The sequence below is a fragment of the Sus scrofa genome, chromosome 2, assembly GCF_000003025.6.
Source record: "Sus scrofa isolate TJ Tabasco breed Duroc chromosome 2, Sscrofa11.1, whole genome shotgun sequence".
In the NCBI taxonomy this organism is placed as follows: Eukaryota; Metazoa; Chordata; class Mammalia; order Artiodactyla; family Suidae; genus Sus; species Sus scrofa.
Window position 1 is genome coordinate 114,323,570 of NC_010444.4, and position 23,458 is coordinate 114,347,027.

Sequence of the window (23,458 nt, forward strand, 5' to 3'; positions counted from 1 at the left end):
CCTAGATTCTTCCTCATTTAAGGCTCACTTTGGTTTAGCACAGATATGCCACAACAGGGGCACCATAGACCTTCTTTATAAGTTATATAATTCCTTTTCAAAAAGATATGGAGAGTTAGCTGCCTTCTAAATTATAAAATAAATTGCGGGAAGGTGGAACAGGGAAAGCAATTAGATTGGGAGCACATTATTTTAGAACCAATGGAAAATTATTAGAAATATATCATCTGGCAATGATACCCAGATATATTCCCTCACAATCTGATATTTTCCCCAAAGAGATCTATCTGATAGAAAGCAGGTTAAAGAAATCAAGTTGTTGAAGGTGACAAAGATTTGTATCTTGGGAACCTTCTCCCCAGGAGAAAGGCTTCATAATACGCTGTTTCCTGAGGGGAGAGAGACTAAAGAGATTATTACCTTGGGTTAAAGCAAAAACAATGATAATTCAAGATTGTACAACATATATAATATCTACAATTCAAGAATTTAACTCAGCAAACACTTATTGTGCACTTGCCATAGAGATGAGGCTATAAAAGCTACATTTTAGAGTCAAATAGATGAGTGCTGTTTCAATCAACCACACAGTGGCTATGTAACTTTAGATCAGTAACAATTATTGGAAAATGAGAGTAAGGATACCAATACGTCCCAGAATTACTGTTAGGATTAAATGGGAAAATACATATGAACAACAACTGTTGCATGACATAGAACAGACAAACAAAACACTAGCTCCTTTTTCAGGCTCTGATACTATTTTGTGAGTTTTAAAAAAGGGGATATTAAGAATAGAAAAGGTGGAACTTAAGTTGGACCTACCTAAACCACCTGCAATAACAATAAGGGAAAGACCACACCAGGCTAAGCAAACATGAGTGAATGTACAGAGGAGTAAGTCTGAAGATCACAGACCGTCTTGAAAACCTAGACAGAAACTTTAGATTTTATAAAGAAATGGTGAACAATGCTGCATTGGATTTTAGAGACAGTAACTAGAGTTCTGACAAAGATGAAGTATGAGTAGAAGGGGAGAAACAGAAAAGAAAGATAAAGGAAAGAAAAGAAGAGAGGAAGGGAAGAAAGAACCACATCCATAACTAAATAAGCTGGCAAAGTGCTTTGTGAAATTCCACTGAACTGCATGTAAACATCCTTAATGCAAAAATAGAGTTTACAGAGATGATTTAAGTAAAACTTTTTCTTAAGTAATTCCAATATATTTAAAGATTATTGGGTAAACATTCAAAAACAGTATATAAAAATTTGTAATAGGAAGTACTGGACAGGTTATTAAGTATTTCTCATATACATTTTTAGATACCAATTCTTATTAGCAGAGTATCTATAATAATGTTATAGTCGTCTGAGTAGTCCCATAGGCTTCTTTACTTAAGGTATTTGAAATCATCAAATTTCAGAGCTAGTTAAAAGATCTAATTCACTTTATCCTAAAATCATTTGCCTATATTGTTTTATACACAATGTTAGTAAGGTAAAATTGTTTGATATTACCATTAATCTGTAGTCATTAAAAGATAACCAATTTTAAACAATGAGTTAAAAAGTACTACAAGTAAGTAGCTACATAAAATAGGCTTAACTTATAGGAGAAGCTATTAAAATATTAATTTTTAAAAAGAAATCTGCAACTTACCTTCTGTAGCCAAATTGAGACACAAGGTTTGTGAAAGAAATGGTGACAAGGTAGCTCTGTCGCTATATCGTCCTTAATATACTCGCTGCAACAGATTGGACAGCATTGCTCCTGACCAATAGCTGAAAACAAATAATGTGACTTATTAATCCTATAAAGTTCAAGTTTAACAAAATTGAAAATCAACATATTAACTCATAGATGATAATTATGAAGGACAAAAGAACCACACTGATCAATTAATTGGCAAGCATGTTAAGACATGATATGCTTAAGACATGACAACTTGAAATTTAACAACACTGCTTTTGTAGAAAAGTTGACTGGAGAACATTTGTCCCAGCCTATCACTTGATAAATTAAAAAATTCTACCAGGTAAAAGTTTGTCAAAACTAGACTTTGTAGAAAATCTAATGAAAGTTTCTGACAGCATTTTATCTTCTAGATGCACTGACAATATACTTGAATAAGCAATGTGTCATTCAACATCAGATATCAGCTTTGCCCTCACCAGTGTGATCTTCAAGAACAAGGGTCTCTGGGAGACCATCGATGCTCTCTTTACTGGCTGGTGGGTTGGCTACCTCAACATCCACTGCAAGAGACTCTAAATGTGCAAGGGCAGTCTGAAAAGGAAGTCACATTTCTTTGTTAGAAAACCTGTTTTAAAGCAATAACAGAAAACTATTTTTAAAGGTAGCTTCCAAAATTACATCCACCATTATTCTCTTTCCCATTGGTTTCTTCTGCTTCAGTCCCTGTCTTTTTTGCCTCCTTTCAAAAGGAACCATCATCACCACTAACAAATCACAATAAAATAAAATATACCAAAAAAGTTCTATTTTTCCACAAGTACAACAAAAATCTATCTTGTTTCAATAACTATGTACTTTGCCCATTACACTTTTATTTTCAGAAGAATGGTTATCTCTTCCAACTTATAAGTTTCTATGTGAGATAAATAATTTGAAAGAAAGTAAACAGTTCAGATAGGTTCAACTCATCAAAGATAAAATGTGGCCAAAGTTAGGAGATGCTCAAGGTAGGAAGGCAAATAATGAATTCCTGAGTGGCTGTATCTGTTCCCGATACAGAGTGAGTACACCCACATTATTAGTTCCCTAGTACAGGCACACCTCGTTTTACTGTACTTTGTAGATACTGCTTTTTTTAAACAAACAAACAAACAAACAAACAAACAAATTGAAGGTTTCTAGCAACCTTGTACTGAACAAATCTATCAATACCATTTTTTTTCAAATAGCATTTGTTCACTTTGTTTCAGTAATTCTCACAATCATAACAAGAGGCAAAGAAGATATTTTATAATGATAATAAATTCATCAAGAAGCTATAACAATCATAAATAAATATCTACCATCCACCCAATATCACAGCAGTCAAGTATAGTAAGCAAAAAAACCCTAATCTAACGTGACATTAGACAACAATACTGTAATACAGTAGTGTGTTAACCACTTTACTAAGTATAAAGGTTAAAGAACAAGAGTATTAAAAATAACTATACTACAGGGGAGTTTAATATCTCACTTTCACTAACAGATCATCTAGGCAGAAAACAAAAAGGAAACAATAGATGTGAACTATACTTTAGGTAAAGTGGACCTAACAGACACATATAGAATATTCTGTACATAACATCAGCAGAATATACATTTCTTCCGGAATGCACATGGAACACTCTCTAGGTTAGATCATGTGATGTATCATAAAACAAGTCTTAGCACATTTGAGAAGACTCAAATCACATCAGCTATCTTTTCTGACCAAAATGGCAAGAAATGAAAAGTCAACAACAGGAAGAAAACCAGAAAATTCACATATATGTGGAAATAAACAACACATTCCTGAACGACCAATGGGTCAAAGAAGAAATCAATAGATAACGTTGAAAGAAACAAAAATGGAAATACAACATGCCAAAACTTATGGGATGAAGCAAAAGAAGTTTCAAGAGGGAAGTTTGTAGCAAAAACCACCTACATTAAGGAAAAAGAAATATCTCAAACAACTTAACACCTCTAGGAACTAAAAAAGGGAACAAACTAAGCTGACAGTTATCAGAAGGAAGGAACAAAGATCAGAGCAGAAATAAATGAAGTAGAGAACAGAAAAGAAGAAAACAACAACTAGGAGCTATGTTTTTTTAAATGAAATTGACAAACCTTTAGTTAGACTAAGACAAAAGACTCAAAATCATAAATGAAAGAGACATTACACAGAAGTACAAAGCATCATAGGAGACTATCATGAATAATTAGCTATACAACAACAAATATCAAAAGAAATGGGTAAATTCCTAGAAACACAAAACCTACCAAGAATTAATCATGAAGAAACAGAAAATCTGTGTAGACCAATAAAAGTAGGGAGAATGAATCAGTAATCAAAAATTTCCCAGAAAAGAAAAGTCCAGGATCAGACGGTTTCCCTGCGAAATTCTACCAAAGAACTGATCTCAATCCTTTCTCAAACTCTTTCAAAAAACTGTGGAGGAGGGAATATTCCCAAACTTGTTTTATGAGGACAGCGTTACTCTGATACAAAAGCCAGTTAAGGACACAACAGGAATACACTGTTTTACTGAGTTTTACTTTATTGTGTTTCACAGGCAATATATTATCTATAAATTCAAGGTCTGTGGCAACCCTGTATTATCAGATGATGGTTATATTTTTTAGCAATATAGGATTTAAAAATTAAATATTTTTTAGCAATATACAATTAAAAATTAAATAAGTACATCATTTTTCTAGACATAATGCTATTGTCTACTTAATAGACTATAGTATAAACATAATTTTTATATGTACTAGGGAACAAAAAAATTGTTAACTTGCTTTATTGTGATATTTATTTTATTGCTGTGGTCTTGAGCCAAACCCACATTACCTCAGAGGTATGCCTGTATAAGAAAAGAAAACTATAGCCCAACAAAATAGTAACAAACCACATTTAACAGCACAAAACAGGATCAATCATACACTGTGATCAAGTGAGATTTATCCCTGGGATGCAAGGATGGTTCAGCACACGTGAATTGATAAATGACACACCACATTTATAAAATGAAAAGATAGAAAGCATATGATCACCTCAAAAGATGCAAAAATAAACCCAAGCTGCCTTTGACAAAATACAGCATACTTCCATGATAAAAAAAAAAAATCTTTTAATAAATTGGGTATAGGAGAAACACACCTCAAAATTATAAAGGCACATATATACCACATGTTCAAGGATTAGAAAAATTTGTATATTAAAATATCCATACTACCTAATCTATAGATTTAATGCAATCTCCATCAAACTTCCTATAGTGTATTTCACGGAAAGAGATAAAAACATCTTAAAATTTGTATGGAACCACTAAAAATCCTGATCCTGAATAGACAAAGCAAGGAACAAAGCTGAAGGCATCATATATCCTGATTTCAAACTATACCACAAAACTATAGTAATTTTAAAAATATGGTACTGGCATAAACACAGACACACATTCCAATAGAACAGAATCAAGAGCCCAGAAATAACTCCTGGCAAACATGAACAACTAATATTTTGACAAAAGAGCCAGGAATACTCAATGAAGAAAGGATAACCTCTCCAATAAGTGGCACTGTGAAAACTGAATAATCAGATGCAGAAGGATAATCACATGCATCAAAGTGAACCTCCTACCTTACATCACTCACAAAAATTAACTTGAAATGGAATAAAGACTTACACCTAAGACCTGAAACTATAAAACTCACAGAAGAAAATACTGAGCAAAAGTTCCTTGACACTGGTCTTGGCAATGATTTTCGGATATGACAACAAAAGCATAAGCAATGAAAGCAGAAATAATTAAGTGGACTACATTAAATGCAAAAGCTTTTGCATAGGAAAAGAAAGAATCAACCCAAAAATGAAAAGCCAAGCTACAAAATGAAAGAAAATATTTACAAATCGTGTATCTGATAAGGAGCCAACATTCAAAATATATAAGGAACTTAATAGCTAAAAAACAAATACTAAAAAATGGGCAGAGTAACGAATAGACATTTGCCCAAAGAAGACATAGAAAAGGCCAAGAGACACATTAAAAGAAGCTTGATAACACTAATCATCAGGGAAATTCAGATCAAATCACAATGAGATACCACCTCACACCTGTTAGAATGTCTATGACAAAAAGACAAGAAATAAAATTGTTGGCCAAGCTGCGTAGATAAGGGAGCTCTCATGCACTGTTAGTGGGAATGTAAACTGATGCAGCTACTACAGGAAACTGTAGAAAATTGCCTCAAAATTAAAAACAGAAATACCATATGATCCAACAACTCCACTTCTTGGTAGTTACCTAAAGGAAATGAAATTAGGATCTTGAAGAGATATCTGAACTGCATTTTTACTGCAATATTATTTACAATAGCCAAAATATGGAAACAATCCACTAGTGAATGGATAATGAAGACGTCACACACACACAAAGGAATATTACTCAGCCAGGAAATGAAGGAAATCCTGCCATGTATGACAACATGGATGAACCTTGAGGGCGTTATGCTAAGTGAAATAACTCAGAGAAACACAAATACCGTATAATATAACTTATACGTGGAATCTATAAAAGATGAACTTCATCACATAAACAGAGAATAGAATGATGGTTGTCAGGGACTGAGGGCTGGGGAAAATGGGCAGTTACTTGTCAAAGGGTACAAACTTCCAGGTATAAGTCCTGGGGATCTAAGGTAGCATGCAATTATAGACAACAGTATTATATTATTTACTTGAAAGTTGCTAAAAAAAAAAATCTTAAATGTTCACACAAGAAAGAAATGGTAATGATGTGAGATGATGGAGGTAAACAATCCTACTGTGATAATCATGTCACAATACATAAGTGTATCAATCACTTAAACTTATATGATGCTACATGCCAATTATATTTCAATAAAGCTTGAAAAAACAGGGCATATAAATCCAGTGGAGTATTATTCAGCCTTGAAAAAGGAAATTCTGATACATGGTGCAACAAAGATGAACACTGAAGGCACTATGTTAAGTGAAATAAGCCAGATAAATACTGTATACCTTATATCAAGTACCTAAAGTAGTAAACTCATTAGAAAGTAGAAAGATGGTTGCCACAGGATAAGGAAAGAAGGGATTATAGTTTTTTTTTTTTTTTATGATGCACTTAATGCCATCTGACTATATACTTAAAATGGTTAAAATGGTAAATTTTATATCATGTGTCTTTTACCACAATACAAAATAAACTAGGTTTCCTAGGTAGGAATAGGATTCTACCTGTTAATATCATGTTCTCTTAGACAGCAAACATAATCTTTTGTATATTCCTCAAGATCTAGCCTAGATATTTTAGCAATAAATTGTGTTTCCAAGAAGGATTTGAGATGATCTACATTATAGGATAGGGCCAAGGTGAAAGCAAGGTCAGGACTGAAAAAAGAGTAATAAGCAAAAAAGGTTCATTAAAAGAGTTATAATAAACATAGTTAATAACACTGGGTACTAAATTGGACTTTGGATTTGGAGACAGATACTGCAACAAGAAAAAGTGTGCCAGTAATTGAATTATTATTACCTCTCAGCTCCAAAACTGCCCTTCATTTCTGTTTTATGAAAATAGATCTGGGCCTTTTAAATATTTTTCCTTTGTCAGCTACCATGATCTTTGGCTTTACCAGTAGAAGGTGGTGGAGAGATATCACAGGAGGAAAGGACTTTGCTTCTTAGTTCTAGTGGACTTGCTGGGCAGGCCTCACTCCTGTGTAAGGGTTCTCTACTGTGGGCTTCGGTAACACAGACGACTTCTTCTGCACCAGGTTTTTCCAGTCTGATTGGCTTATCCCCTCCCTGACAGATTTTGTAGCGGAAAAGCTACGGCAGCTAAAAAAGGTAGGATGACTGAGGACACAGACTCTAGAGAAATGCAGATCTGGGTTATATCACTAACTGAAGAATCCTAACCAGGTGAGATTTCTTGCTGAAGGCAGGGAAAATATGGAAGAAGGACACTCTCAATTACAGATTGTGACCAAATACAGAAACAAGGACTAGTAGCTTTGAATATTTTCTATTTGCTTGGTATATATATTTGTTTATTTGTATCTATTAATCATTTTCCTTTTTTTTTCTATCCTTCCCATTTTTATTTAGTACAGCAGTCAACTTTATAATTTAATTTTTAAATAAGAGAATATTCAGTATGACTGACTTAATTTGTAATTGTAATTAACATAGCCAGCAATGGATACAATGACTCTCGGGACTGTTCATCCATTCATTCTGTGGAAAGGGTGAAAACTTCATTTTTAAGAACAGCTGCATCTTTTATGGGGGGGGGGGTGTCATACCTGCTGCATGTTAAAGTTCCCCAGGCCAGGGATCAAACCCACGCCAGAGCAGTGAGAATGCCAGGTCCTTAACCTGGTATAACACCAGGGAACTCCAAAAGTAGCTGCATTGTATTAGTTAGAAATATAGCCGTATTGTTGGATGCGAGTTCAAATCCGTGTAGAAAGGTGTACACAGAATCCAAGTAGTCAAAGATACTAACTGTTCCAATTATCAACTATTGTTCTTCAGATCTAAGGTGACTATTTTTGTAAGCTCTCTGAAAATGGATTTGGGCCATCTAAATATTTTCCCTTCTAAAAGCTGTCAAGTTATTCAGCTTTGTTCATCAAGGATGCTCAAGAGACAGCACAGAAGGAAAAGGGCTTTGCTTCTGATCCTGGTGAGAAGGCCTGACAGGCTTCTTTGGCATGCTCTCTCCAGCACCAGACTCCAGCAACGTGTACAGTTTCTGCAGCTTCTAGATGCTGTACTCCATGTGGCCAGCAGCAGCCAGTTACCACTAGCTTCCCCCAGCACCCACCTTAGACAGTTCTTTAGCAGAGGATTTCCAATTAGACATCTCCCTATGAATAGCTTTCCCCAGCACCCTACAGGGCTGATTTCCAGCAAGTTCTGCCAGCCCAGTACCACAATGACTTTTCTGCTATTAAGTGAGCCAAAGCCATCTCCATCAAGGTATGGATCGTAGAGTGGGGACTCTTCCTTAGGTGATCCGGGGTGATGGCTGTTCCTTAGATGTGTTTTTCTATATTCCTTAGAACAATCTTTGTTATTAAACAAGCCCTTTTTACTCTAATCCCATTACAGCTAATAATTTTTTATACTAAACTTTCCCACCAGGAGATAGGAAATGGAATGAAAGAGCCTGTAATTTGTTCCTTCCTTCTCATAAATAACTATATTTAGAATCTCCTCCAATTTTCTATGTATTTCTCAAGATGGACTCTGCAAGTACTTATCTGTGCTACATATAAACAAAAAAGAAGGTAAAACACTTTGCTGCACACCTGAAACTAACACAACATTGTAAATTAAGTATACCAAAAAAAACTAAAGTTACAAAAAAGAAAAGGGGTATGATTTATATAAGAAGTTCCATTTTAGGAGGCTATTCCAGGCTAACTATACTTTAATACATGTTTGGGTCAATAGGTTCATTTTTCCTTTCTTATGATTATCTGCATATTTGCAGTACTACTGAAAACCTGAAATTTCAATATACGTAAAAATAATTTATTGCCTTGGTATTAACATATATTTAAGGTTGATCTGGCAACAGGTCCAAGCAACAAGAGCAAGAGAGACCATTTTATAGCCACTGCTCTGAAAATCTATAAAAATGTGTCCATACCTTAGTGCAATATATTCATCTTTTTTTTTTTTTTTTTTTTGCTTGGGCCGCTCACACGGCATATGGAGGTTCCCAGGTTAGGGGTCTAATCGGCGCTGCAGCTGCCGGCCTATGCCAGAGCCACAGCAACACAGGATCCAAGCCGCGTCTGCAGCCTACACCACAGCTCACGGCAACGCCGGATCCTTAATCCACTGAGCAAGGGCAGGGACCGAACCCGCAATCTCATGGTTCCTAGTCGGATTCGTTAACCACTGCGCCACGATGGGAACTCCCTTTTTTTTAATCTTTTTTTTTTTTTTTTTTGGCTTAGTGCAATATATTCAAATGTGAGTCCAAGTGTCAGAAAGACAACTAAATGGCCTAAAGAGCCCAAATGGAATACATTTAGGTTTAAACACAGACCTAGCATAAGCCTTTGTCAGTACAAAATTTAGTTTCTAAAGAATAAAACAGAATTGAGTTTCTAAGGACTGAAGACTTAAAACAAATGACTTAATAATGATTTTTTTTTTTTTTTTTTTTTTTGCTTTTTAGAGCCATACCTGCAGCATATGGAGGTTCCCAGGCTAGGCGTCAAATCGGAACTACAACTGCCATCCTACACCACAGCTTACAGCAACACCGGATCCTTAACCCACTGAGCAAGGCCAGGGACTGAACCTGTGTCCTCATGGATGCTATGCAGATTTGTTAACCACTGAGCCCCATGATGGGAACTCCCTTAATAATGATTTTGAATGACCACTGAATCCAAACTTGCTACCTGATTAACACTTGGTTGACTGCTAATTTGAATGTATCTTTGAATACAGCCATTTACTGAAGGCTTACCATGGCACCAGGTTTTCTGCTGAGTGCTTTAATGCAATCTCACAATAACCCTTGAGGTAAATTTTGTTATTCCCATTCTATAGATGAGGACCTGAACCTTAAAGGAGGTTAAGTAAATTATCCAAAGTCACAGAGCCTAAAAGAATCAGTCTAACCCAAAAGTCCAGGAGCTTATTTTATGCACTACCTTCCTAAGGCCTACAGCCTAGTGTATATGAGGTACTCTGTAAATATGTTAACAGTTTCCCAGGGGTCAGGGGCATGGAGAGTCTTAAGAGTCTCAATTTCAATTAACTTTCTTATGTAATCTTTCCTCAAAGAAATTTGCCTGAGAACTCCCCTTCTGTCAAAGTATCATGCTGGCTCTCCGTTTCCACATTCCTTTTTACGCTAACCTTTTTCCACTTTTATAAATAAAAGCCTACTTCTCACCCATTCAAACAGGGCAATCTGAAATACTGGGGTCAAAATGAACTATAACGACTGAATAACAATTCTTTGCAGATGGTTTCCAATTCTCTACTTTCAAAACAAACAAACAACAACAACAAAAAAACACCCCACCAAACTGAAGGAGGCTCTAAATAATTTGTTAAGTTTTTGTGATTTTTGGCAAATATCTCAGAAGAATTCAATGACAATGCTATGACAAACTCCTTCCATTCCTACCAATTTACTTATTTTGAATAAGATTTTTCAAGCTTACATTCATAAAGGTGAAAACCAGAAATAAACTTGAGGCTGAACTGTATCTCATTAGAGGAATGAATCAAATGCACTCATAATGTAATTAGGGAAGGGAAAAACCCTCTATTTCATCAAGAGATGCATTTCCAGTAAAGCTTTAAATTATATTCAAATAATTACTTATCAAAATTTATAAGTTTGTTTTTGATGAAAAGACCCTACAAACAATTTTAACTCAATTTAAATCAATTTCATTACATTTAAATTCCTGAACATATTTCTACTGCAAAGAGGTAAATAATACTACTTATTACTTATTACAAAGAGTAAATAATATTTCTTAAGAATGCCAAAAAAATGTAGATGTCAATGTAAAGATATGCAAAGGAGTACTTTTTTTTCTTCTAAATTTCTTCGGGAGTAAGTAAAAAGTTTTAATATCACTGTTTTAAAACAGTTAAAGCTCTTAAATATTTTGTCCTGTTCCCACTCAAATCTGAGGCAAATGTTTGCTGTCAATGTATTCACTAATATCCACTACCTGAAAAGAAAGATCAGCCTGGTATTGGAAAAATAATAGAAATGAAAACAACTATTGCCAAACAGAGATTGGACTGCTTGAGGAAAAAACACTTCAAAGCACTCAGTTTGTCTTACTGTGTTTGCTTCATGTAAAGAATGTTAGTGTTAAATTACTATTATTATTATTATTTGCTTTTTAGAGCCACACCCATGGAACATGGAGGTTCCCAGACTAGGGGTCTAATCGGAGCTACAGCTGCCAGCCTATGCCACAGCCACAGCAACACCAGAACCGAGCCGTGTCTATGACCTACAAAACAGCTCACAGCAACACCAGATCCTTAACCCACTGAGCGAGGCCAGGGATCGAACTTGTAAAGTCATGGTTCCTAGTTGGATTTGTTTCCACTGTGCCAGGATGGGAACTCCCAAGAATGTTAGTGTTAAATTTAAAAGGAAAAATCCTAAATTATAACTTATTTTCCGATTCATTTTTCAAAATGATTAAGTGCATGCTAGACCTAGAAAAAAATAAAGATTTCTAGAGTGATAGGAAGAACTATAGTGATTCTCTAGGAATGAAATAGGTCTCAATCAAATACAAATAAAATAAAGCTAAGCACTAAATCTGAGAAAGCTGTTATGCTGTGGGGAGGGGAGACACTTAACATCATTAATCTGAAAGAGAAGGACAGATGGGTAAGAACCACTGGGTTCCCTGAGGGCAGAAGCCAACAATGTGGGGACTCCAAGTTCCCTGACATACTATGCTCTTTCTCGCTTCTGGTTTTTGTCCACTCTTCTAGCTCCCTTACTTAGCACAACTTTTCATGACCAATCTCTCTGGCTCTTCTTTTACATTTCCCATTAGTAACAGATAATAAAACTTGAAACCAGACTCTAATATTGATGTATTCCATGTGGTCAGTTAAAATTTATATAACTCAAGGAAGTTAGTGATCCTTAATCTTTATATTTTCTACTTCTGATGCAGGTTATCATGGTGTGCCACTTGTTTCATGTGTCAGAATCTGGCAAGACAAATTATATGAACTGAGAAAAATCCTAATGCATTATCCTATCTCATGATGTTCTAACTTTTCTTCTACTACAAAGTATTTCTTTTTCACCCACTTCTGTCAATGAAATGTAACTGACATACAGCACTGTGTAAGTTTAAGGTATGTGGCATAATTTATATCATGAAATGATTACCCCAAAAAGTTTAGTGAGCACCCATCATTTCAATATAGGTACAAAAAAGAAGTAGAAAAAAATTATTTCCTTGTGATGAGAATCCTTGGGAGTTATTCACTTAACAATTTTTATATATAAAACACATCAGTATAAATTTTATTTTATCATGTTATATAAGTTATATCCCCAGTACTTATTTATCTTATTACTGGAAGTCTATGCCTTTTGATTGCTTTCTTTTTTTTGTCTGTTTAGGGCTGCACTTGTGGCACGTGGAGGTTCCCAGGCTGGGGGTCCAATTGGAGCTACAGCTGCCAGCCTATGACACAGCCACAGCAAATGCAGGATCTGAGCCATGTCTGCGACCCACACCATAGCACCCGGCAACGCCAGACCCTTAACCCACTGAACGAGGGCAGGCATTGAACCTGCGTCCTCATGGATGCTAAACAGATTTATTTCCGCTGAGCCACGATGGGAACTCCCTAATTGCTTGCATCCAATTCTCCCTTCACCTCAATCCCACCTCCAGCAAACACAAATATGATCACTTTTCCTGAGTTCGTTTTTGAAGTATAATTGATCTACAATACTATATTAGCTCCTCTTACACTATGTAATGATTAGATATTTCTGTACATTTCAAAATGAATACCATGATACATAGTACTTCTGCTACGGTCATTTTGTGGAAAATGTACGCTATAATGCAAAACTGAGAGCAATCATTTCCATGGAAGATTACAAAGCAGAGCTAACTTGTTGTGTGTACATGTGCATGCGTGTGTATGTGTAGATATATAGGTATGTCCCCCTCAATTTACTTATCACCTAATTTATGAATCTAAACTGGACTTTCTAAACTCATAAAATGCCAAATCAATGTGCTATTATAGTGTTCCTGAAAGTTCTCTCACTTTTGTTTTCTCACTTTTGATTCACTCACAGTTTTATCATTGCTTGACTTTGGAAATCACTAGAAATAGTGATTTATATAAATAAAGATTTCTTATAACAAAATCCACCAGTGCACTGGAAGTTACCAAATGCGAAACGCTTGGGATTTTGACCATAGGCAAATACAATTATGAACAAGTTTTTGTGTCTTGGTCAGATAAAGCAAAGAAAGCAAGACAAACAGGCACCGAATGTGCCACATTTATTTACCGTGTATGTGTGTGGGAATGGGGGGGGGTAAGTTTTCTAAATGCATCAAGAGAGATTTAGAAGCCATACGAACCAAAAACGAAAAGTCATTTGTAGTGTATCTTTGGAGCTTTAATTTCATTTAACTAATATACTTGTACACGTGTGTGTATAAAATATTCAATTTCACAGACCTGTATAATTCAAAATGTATTTTATAAATATAAGTAAAATAAACACTTTATATTCTATAGTAAGAGCTGGAAGGTTTTTTTTTTTTTTTTTTTTTTTTTTTTTTTTTGTCGTTTTGTCTTTTTAGGGCCACACCCGCGGCATATGGAGGTTCCCAGGCTAGGGGTCTAATCGGAGCTGTAGCCACTGGCTTACACCACAGCCACAGCAACATGGGATCCAAGTCGCGTCTGCAACCTACACCACAGCTCACAGCAATGCCAGATCCTTAACCCACTGAGCGAGGCCAGGAATCGAACCCAAAACCTCATGGTTCCTAGTTGAATTTGTTTACCAGTGAGCCACAACGGGAACTCCTGGAAAATATTTTAAGTTTAGGCGAATTTATAGGATGTCAAGTAATTTATATACATGCTGAATCACTACTCAGTAAATGTTATTAAATTGATAAGAAAGTTATTCACCTTTTCTTAAAAACAGTTAAAAAAACCTTTGATTTTTAACACTTTGCATCCCACCAACTTATATATGGGTACCAGAGTCACTAACATACCTCCATAGCCTGTGCTAAGCGTTCTTCTAGTGCCATGTAAGTCAGGAACTGAGGATCCACATAAGAAATAGCTTCAGCAACTCCTAGTCCATCTGCAAAGCCGTCAAACAGGCTGGAAAAAAAATACAACCTTGATTTGGGAAAACTTTATAGTGAAGACATAATTAATTATACTAGCAAACTAACAAGCTAATAAACATACTACAAGCAGAGAACCTAGACTATTTTAATATAAATCTTATGGGGTGAGGGACAGGAAAAACCCAAGAGACAGGTTAAATGCAAAGCATAAAGAATTAAGACACTGGTCCCACTCCTAATAGGCTGCCACATTTGCTGCACAAAGTTTGTAAGAAAACTCTCTACATTTCTAGTTCTAGCTCTGGGAACTGTTTATGGCTAGGATAAAGGTAGTACTTTCCTAATTCTTTCTCATGTCTTTCCTCTTTATTTCAGTTTCCAATTTAAATATAAGTGAGAACATCATAAAAAAAGAAAAGAATTATTGCATTTAATTCTATCATTGGTCAAAGACTCTTTTTCTTCTCTTACCTTGAATTACTTAATTACTTGGGGCTAAAAAATATTTTACTTTCCTCAAGTTTTTCTCATTAATCATCCTTCCGTTCTTCTAAGAACGTAAGCCTCCTCCCTTATTTTCAGGTTGAAAAAGATTTAGCTCCTACTGCTCATTTTTACTACAATTTTTTTTTTTTTCTCAAGGGCTGTAAGCCCCTTGAAGGAACACGTAATGTCTAAATCTGGTCCTCATCTCCTTCCTCCATTCCTACATATACACCGTTACTCCTTTTCCCTCTAGTCTTGGAAATACTGAGTATTTCGAAATCGGGAAACCGTTTAAGTGCATCCTCAGTCACCTTTTTTCTAAATCTTGTTCTCCTGGCAATTACATTCAAGTCCGTCCCTTCAATTATCCTTTCTGCAGATAATTCGTAAATGTCTACCTAATTCTAAATTACCTTCTGAGTTCTTGATCTACATTTTTAGTTTTCTGTGAGGCACTTTACTTCATGAATTCCTTCCACCTCAAATCCAAGTTCTCCAAAACTGAGCTTATTTTGTCTAAAGACTTCTGCTAACTTCCATAGTCCTATCAGAAACTGTATACCATAGCCAGAAACACCTACAATTATACATGCTAGCTTAAAATAGTTTTGATATCAACCTCTGTGCCACCATTAAGATTACAAATCTATCGCCAAGAGATACAGAAGTATTTTTATGAATAATATATTAAGGCATAGTAATATCTAGAAATCAGCAGACATTACATGGTACAAAGGAAAAGACATTTTCAAACAATCGGATTTTAGAATTAGAATGAAAACTAACATTACTGAATCCAACCTCCCCTGCGACACCAGAACTCCTTCATCTAGCAGGGAGATGTGTGGGTAAAGAGGAAGAACCTAGGAGCCAGTCAAACAGGAATTTAACTCATAGTTAACAATGTGAAAAGTTTAACTGTTAGTCTGTTTCTTTATCTATACAACAAATTAAATGAGCAGACACACAGGTGCCTTGCCCAAAGATGGCACCAGAGAAGGCATTCAAGAAACAGTAGAACCATTTCCTCCATGTGGAAAATACACTGCTTTCCTGCTTTCTAAGCAGGTATGTACAGTATATAAGAACCCTATTAAAAGTTCAAAGCTTATGTGACGTGCTCTAGTTCTGCCTATTGAAGCAACACAAACCATGCCCACTTTCCCTTTGCAGAAAATGCCTTCAAATGATTAGAGTCAACTATCCCCCAATAATTCTTCTCTTTTCTAGGCTAAACAAATCTAGACACCCAAAGCATGATATCTGGTTGTAATGTGGTAACTGCAGAATAATCAGCTAATATTAAAAACTCTAGTATCATTCATTTGGTGAACACCATGGTAATTATTGTTTCAGACATTAATCACCAAGGACACCAAAACTGGTGGATGGAACTGTGAGAGGAAAATGGTTATCTGCCCACTGAATGTTTATTAATAACAAAGGTAAAAAAATGGCAACCATACAGTGATGAAATCTGAAAGAAAATACCTTTACCAAGTGATAAGAATATCATCTGTAATGGCACCATTAGACACCGTGTGCTTTCTGAGATGAACTGAGAAAAATAAAACATTGCTGTTATAGTGTTTCTGCTAAAAATGTGTTAACTCAAATCTAAGTATGACATCGGACAAAACCAACCTAAGGGACTTTCTATGAAATAAACAGCCTGTACTTTTAAAAAATGTCAAAGTTATGAAAGACAAAAAAGACTGAGGGAATGTTCCAGATTAAAAGAAACTAAAAGAAACAGGTTAACTAAGTGCAATGAGTGTTCTTGGATTGGCCCAGAGAAAAATTTCTCTAATGACATTAATGAGACAATTATAGACATTTGAACAGGTCTAGATTAGATAACAGTACTGTATCAGTGTTAATTTCTTGATTTTGACAATTTTTTGTGTTATATAAAACAATCTCTATTTTTATGAAATTCATTCGAGGCTATTTATGAGTAAAGAAGCATCATGGCTGCAGTTTACTAATCATAAATGCATCAGAAAAAATATCAAAAATATTAAAAAAGGAAAGAAGGAATGCTAACAGGAATGTGGTAAATGTTAACATTTAGGGGATCTGATTGAAAGATATATGAGAATTTCTTGTACTATTTTTGCCACTTTTCTGTAAGACTGAAATAATTTCCAAAGAGTTAAAAAATTCTATTATTAAACCATGGTTATATCCACAAAGACTTAATTTCTCAGTCTTATTAGGTTAATTGTTATAACCCCAACTTCTAACCAATAGAAAAGTTGTTTTCAAAGAAATGATGCACCTGGGATGGGTCTAAATCCAAAAACCCATGTTTTTTCATCAACTCCTTTACTTGAATCTATGAAATATTCTCTGGCTATTTTACAACATTTCTGCAACTTAATCAAAATAAACTTTTGCTAGCGGACTTTTTCCATTTTCTTTTAAGTTAAAATAAATAACAAAAAAAACTTTAATTTTTTTTCTACCAGTGGCAGTATTTTTTTTAAATGTGTCAAAATTTGTGTTAGAGAATTTCTGCTTTTTGCCATGGCTTTTTCTTTTAGTTGTCAAAATGACATGCTATTTTAATGTGAAAATCAAACCATATTTTTACCTTATCAACATTTAGCTACCACTACATAAAGTGAATAGAGGACCACATAAGCAAAGAATGAGGTGTTGCCATATGTAGACAAAATTCAGAATATTCTGTCTTAAAATCAATGCTAAATTGTTTTCCATATTAATGAAAAACTATTTTGAAGCTTCCCAAATTTATGGACAATCAACAATGTCTCAAAAATATTAATAAAAGAGCCATATCCAGAAAGATTATCAATGTATTAAAACCTAAAATAAAGGGTTTTTTTTTTTTTTTTTGTCTTTTTAGGGCCACGTCCACAGCGTATGGAAGTTCCCAGGCTAGGGGTTGAATCAGAGCTGCAGTTGCCAGCCTACACCACAGCCACAGCAATGCCAGATCTGAGTCACGTCTGGAACCTACACAACAGCTCATGGCAACGCCAGATCCTTAACCCACTGAGCAAGACCAGGGATCGAAACCACATCCTCATGGATACTAGTCAGGTTTGTTATCAGCTGAGCCACGATGGGAACTCCTAAAATAAAAGTTTTTAAATTTAACTTAAAATTTATTCAATAAAGACCTCAATTTTTCTTTCAAATTTTTATGTGAAACTTTTGAAAGTTATTTAGAAATATATGTCAAAATCTTTAAAAATATCATGTGTCTCAATAATGTTATCTCTTATTAATCTGACCTAAAGAAATAACTTGAAGTACAGATCAAATTTTGGGGGATGGGAAGTTAACTGTATTATTTCAATGACAAAATAGTCAATTAAATTTTAGTGTGATAGTAGGATGGATCATCTATATAATGGAGCTATAATAATTATATTTATAAAATTTTGAAAATGTGCAAAAGAACAAAATTCCTCATATGAAACCATAATTGCCTCCCAAAATGCACAGATGATGCTAAACAGACAACTGTGTCATCTGCTGAGCACTGTGAGGAATGACTGCACAATGTCATCAGGGAAAACATCAGAAGTAACAGGGGTTCAGTAAGAAGGTAATGGGCAGACATAAGAAAGGGAAGAAAAGAAGGGGGGTGTCAAGATCAAGACTAAGACTGGCTGAGTTTCTGTAATGTTTGGGAAGAAAGAAAATAGGTTTTAGAGAGTGAGAATGTTTAGGATGGAATTACTAATTGCTTGTGTGGCTGTGGTGAAACCCCTTTTACTTCTACAATACGGTCAGTAAAAGTCTGCTCTGAACATACTGTTTTTTCTTCCCCTGGGGAGGAAGAATAGGAAATAGTAAGGAGGATTTTGTTTTTTCCTTCATGCTGCTGCACGTGAAGCATATGGAAGTTCCTGGACTAGGGGCTGACTAGGAAAGCAGCTGCTGGGCTACACCAGAACCACAGCTATGCAGGATCTGAGCTGTAATTTGCGACCTACACTGCATCTCGTAGCAATACTGGATCCTTAACCCACTGCACCAGGGATCAAAACCGCATCCTCAGAGACACTATGTTGGGGTTCTTAATCTGCTGAGCCACAGCAGGAACTCTATGTAAGGAGGATTTCATGGAGATGTTGAGTTTTTGTGTCTAGAACAATTTGGAGAAGTACAAAGAAGTAGCTCTCCACACTCAGAAAAACTGAAGACACAAAGGAGGCCTTAAAAACCTAAGTTCTAGAAACCTGCAGATTTATCAGGGGATATGAATGAGTTTTTCTTACCTTTATTTTTGCAAATTTTCTGTAATGGAATTTTTTTTTGTAATTGAATTTTAACTGGGAAAATAAGACAAATTCTTAAAAATATGTCTATGCAGAGATGGAAACAAGGATAGTAATAAGCCATATTTTTTTCCAGAAAAAGTTAACAAAAAGGAATCAGTTGGAACATTCTCTTTACATTTTAATAATCAACGGCTTTCAAAAAGTTATACTGCACACTTGGTTTATCTACGTTATAAACCAGAAGAGTTAAATCTTGATCATTATATCACAAACTATAACAATTCTATAATCTACTTAACTTATGTCACTTTTATTGGAAGATCACTATTCTTTGTCAGAGTAAAGTAAATTTAATACATCCAACATCTCTGGGAAGGTACAATTATATTTTCCATAAAGAGAAGGAAAACTATAGTCTTACGACTCTTCTCATTCAATCACGTTTTGAAAGTCTTTAAGTAATACTCAACTTTTTTTTTAATGGATCAGAGTAAGTGCTGCATTTAGCATAGAAAACTAAATTTTAAAGTCTGAAACCTCAAACATAAGTGTATAAACTAGGTGAGCAAGCTAACTAGGTCAAGCAAGCTAACAGTCAAAGAAGGAAGAACTCATTGACTAAAGTAAGTAAGAAGTTCATGTAGGAAGTGACACCTGAAATGAACTGTGAAGGAAAGGAAGACTAACAGATGGGAAAATTGGAATACTTCTCAGCTATCAGAGATTGTTTCTTCATTTAGAATCATGAACAGAGTCTACACAATGATTAAGTAAGCATGGGTAACACTGTGCTACATACCTCCAGTCCACATCTAAGTCTTCACTCACACTGGAGTCATCCTCAAGGTTATTGTTACCATCCAACATGAAAGCTTCTGGCTGTGCAAATTCATTGGCAGGCTCATTTCCTTCATCACTGCTGCTTTCATTGACCTCATTGTACTGTAACCAAGGAATTTCTCCCTCTTCCAAGGATGTCTGTTCTCTAATACAAATATTTAATGGAAAGAAAAATAATATTTTAAAACATTGTAAGAACTTCCCTTAAAGAGTTATTTTTAGTGCAAATAGATTCTTCATCCTTTGAGTTCTAAATTCTTGGTACTTATATGATTCTAAAAAACGTTTCTTTAAATGTAAAATTATTTAAAAGGGAAGCAAATTTGTTACAGGGTCATATGTATATAGAAATAGCTCCTAATTACATGAGAATCTATTTATTTGATACACTTATTTATGTTTCTGTATTTTCTCCTTTTAAGGAGAAAAATAAGAAAAACTCATCCTAGACAATTAGAATTTATTTATTTTTTTATTTTAGGACTACACCCATGGCATATAGAAGTTCCCAGGCTAGGGGTCTAATTGGAACTGCAGCTGCTGGCCTACACCACAGCTATGGCAATGCCAGATATGAGCTATGTCTGTGACTTACACCACAGCTCATGGCAGTGCCAAATTGTTAACCCACTGAGTGAGCCCAGGGATCAAACTTGTGTCCTCTTGGATACTAGTCGGGTTTGCTTCTGCTGAGCCACAACTGGAACTCAAATTTGAATTTTTAAGCCCTGATCTTGAGTAGTTTCCCTTCACAACTGAAATAAAATCCCAAGTTGCTCAATCTGGCCTACAAATCTACATGATACATGCTTTCTTCGGACCTCTTCTCCAAATGTTCCTATGTTCCTCCTCACTCTCCCCTCCATTTACTCCTACTATTCCTTCTACTCTTGGAGCACATGGAGATCTTTCCACTTTGGGGCTATTTCCTCTACCTGAAGTTACTTTCACTAGACTTTTGCATAGCCACTCCCTCCTTGGTTTTCAGGTCAGACTAAATGTCACTTCTTTCAGGGAAGCCTGTCTTGACCACCCATTTCAAATAACTCACTAGTCACTGGCTACCATAATTACTCAGCTATTTTCATTACAAAACTTATTTCTAATTATCATTTTCTTATTTGCCTTATTGTTAGTCATACTGTCACTAGAAAATAAGCTTACAGAATCAGGGACAGAGAAATTAATGGCACAGATAAAGAAAACAAGAAAGAGATGCAAGAAGCATTTCAAAACTATAGGGAAAAGGATCACGTAATAAATGATGTTGGGACAACTGGGTATCCACCTGGAGGGAGGGAAGGAGGTTAAATCTCTATCCTTATTTACACTTAAATAAATCCTAAGTCTACTTTTCAAAAAAAAATGCATGTGCACCTCCCAAAACCACTAAAACAAAAGTACTAAAAAATCATGAGAGAAAATTTTACAAATATCCCAGTGTCGCATGATGCAAAACCTTAAGGCCATAGGTAAACAAACTGTTAAATTTCACAACATACATATTAAACACTCATGCAAAAGACAAAACACCAAAAACTGGAAAACAAACACTAAAGAGAAAAATCTTAAATTATAATATATAAGATCAAAAAGGTATTTCAAGGCTGCAATGACTGAATAAAAGGTACTTTTTGAATTTATATTAAGAAAACTATAATAGAAAACTACATTACTCCACGGGATTTTCTTACTCATTTTATTTAATAAAAAATATTTGTTAGTATATCAGAAGCAGGATAAAATTAGAGCATAGTCTTGGTGAAATTTAATGTTAGTTTGGATTTTAAGATGAGAAATAATGTTATATAACAATTTACAACTTTCAACTTGAACAGCTCTATTCATTCTAATAATGTACATTTAACTTCAGGAGTAAAAATGTTTATGAAAGAGATATAGACAATGCCCAAAATAAGAATCAACACATTTTACAAAAAAAAAAAAAAAATGAGTTCCCGTCATGGTGCAGTGGTTAACGAATCCAACTAGGAACCATGAGGTTGCAGGTTCGATCCCTGCCCTTGCTCAGTGGGTTAACGGCAGCATTGCTGTGAACTGTGGTATAGGCTGCAGACTCGGCTTGGATCCTGCGTTGCTGTGGCTCTGGCGTAGGCTGGCAGCTACAGCTCCGATTCGACCCCTAGCCTGGGAACCTCCGTATGCCGCGGGAGCGGCCCAAGTAATGGCAAAAAGACAAAAAAAAAAAAAAAAAAAAAAAAAGAATCAACACATTTTAAATACATAGAAACACTACCTCTTTATATAGCTAAACTCATCAATGTTTCTCTAATTTCATATCCTAAACTACACTTTAGAATAACAGGTTTATAAGAGTCTAGTAAAATCAGAGTAAGTAACATAAGAAAATGTGCTTATTTTGTTACATTTTAAATGTCTAATATGTAAAGATACTGGATGTTTTCCTTTTGTGCATAAAAATTAGGTCCATTGAAAAATTAAGCCCCAAATGGCTTTAAAAAACAAAATAAAAATAGAAGTTTCTTAGCAGCAGATCCCTCTTCACACCTTTATGAGAGTGTTAGGTTTCAAGTCCCCTTCAAGAGGACTGAACTCAAAGCCTCTGGACAAGACAAGAATTACCAGACCCTTATCACCACCCCACAGATCTCACTGTAGTGCCCCTTCCCCCACCTTGAGCTACTGGCTTACCCCTTCCTACTCCCTACTAGGAAAGGAATGTTGCCCCACTCTTCACCCAACCTCTACAGGGGCAATAAGAACATGGCAGGCACAACATCAGGGGACTCTCTGGGGAACTTCCCCCCATAACCTGTACCTCACGCAAATAAGGCATCCTGCCTAAGCCCAATTAGGGAATCAAAATGCCCTACCTGCAGACCAATCAACGCCCTCATACATACACAGTGGGCTAGGGCAACAATAATCAGTGGGCCTGGGGTGGAAGAAATCATGTCCCCACTCAGGTATGTAGTATGGGGATATAAGGGAAATCCAACTGTAAAGCAGGGCCAGTTCCTACTCACAGGGTGTCCGCGCTCTCTGAGAATGTACTTTCACTTTAATAAACATGCTGTAACGTGCCTGCAGTTTCAATTCTTTGCTGTTGTGGGCAGGACCAGGGCAGGGACTGATGAAACAGCATAACCAGAACTTGTGCTGTGCAGTAACCCTTGTGGTGACTCATTTTGTCTCCTCCTAGACTGGGAAACTGGGAAGGGCATATACAATGTTGTCTCTAATCACTGTAGCCTCATTCCCTGTAGCAAGT

At 35.5% G+C, this 23,458-nt stretch overlaps 1 protein-coding gene across 2 annotated transcripts in view; it reads right to left on the reverse strand.

The window, feature by feature from the left end:
* The window catches only part of PJA2 (praja ring finger ubiquitin ligase 2), a 355,790-nt gene that overhangs the window by 3,598 nt on the left and 328,734 nt on the right, over positions 1–23,458 (reverse strand). For both annotated transcript variants that reach the window (XM_021085401.1, XM_003123822.5), the window contains 4 exons: positions 20,165–20,350; positions 14,540–14,651; positions 2,173–2,287; positions 1,661–1,782 (listed from right to left, as the gene is read on the reverse strand). In XM_021085401.1, the coding sequence (XP_020941060.1) occupies positions 1,661–1,782; positions 2,173–2,287; positions 14,540–14,651; positions 20,165–20,350 (535 nt within the window). The remainder of the gene's footprint in view (positions 1–1,660; positions 1,783–2,172; positions 2,288–14,539; positions 14,652–20,164; positions 20,351–23,458) is intronic.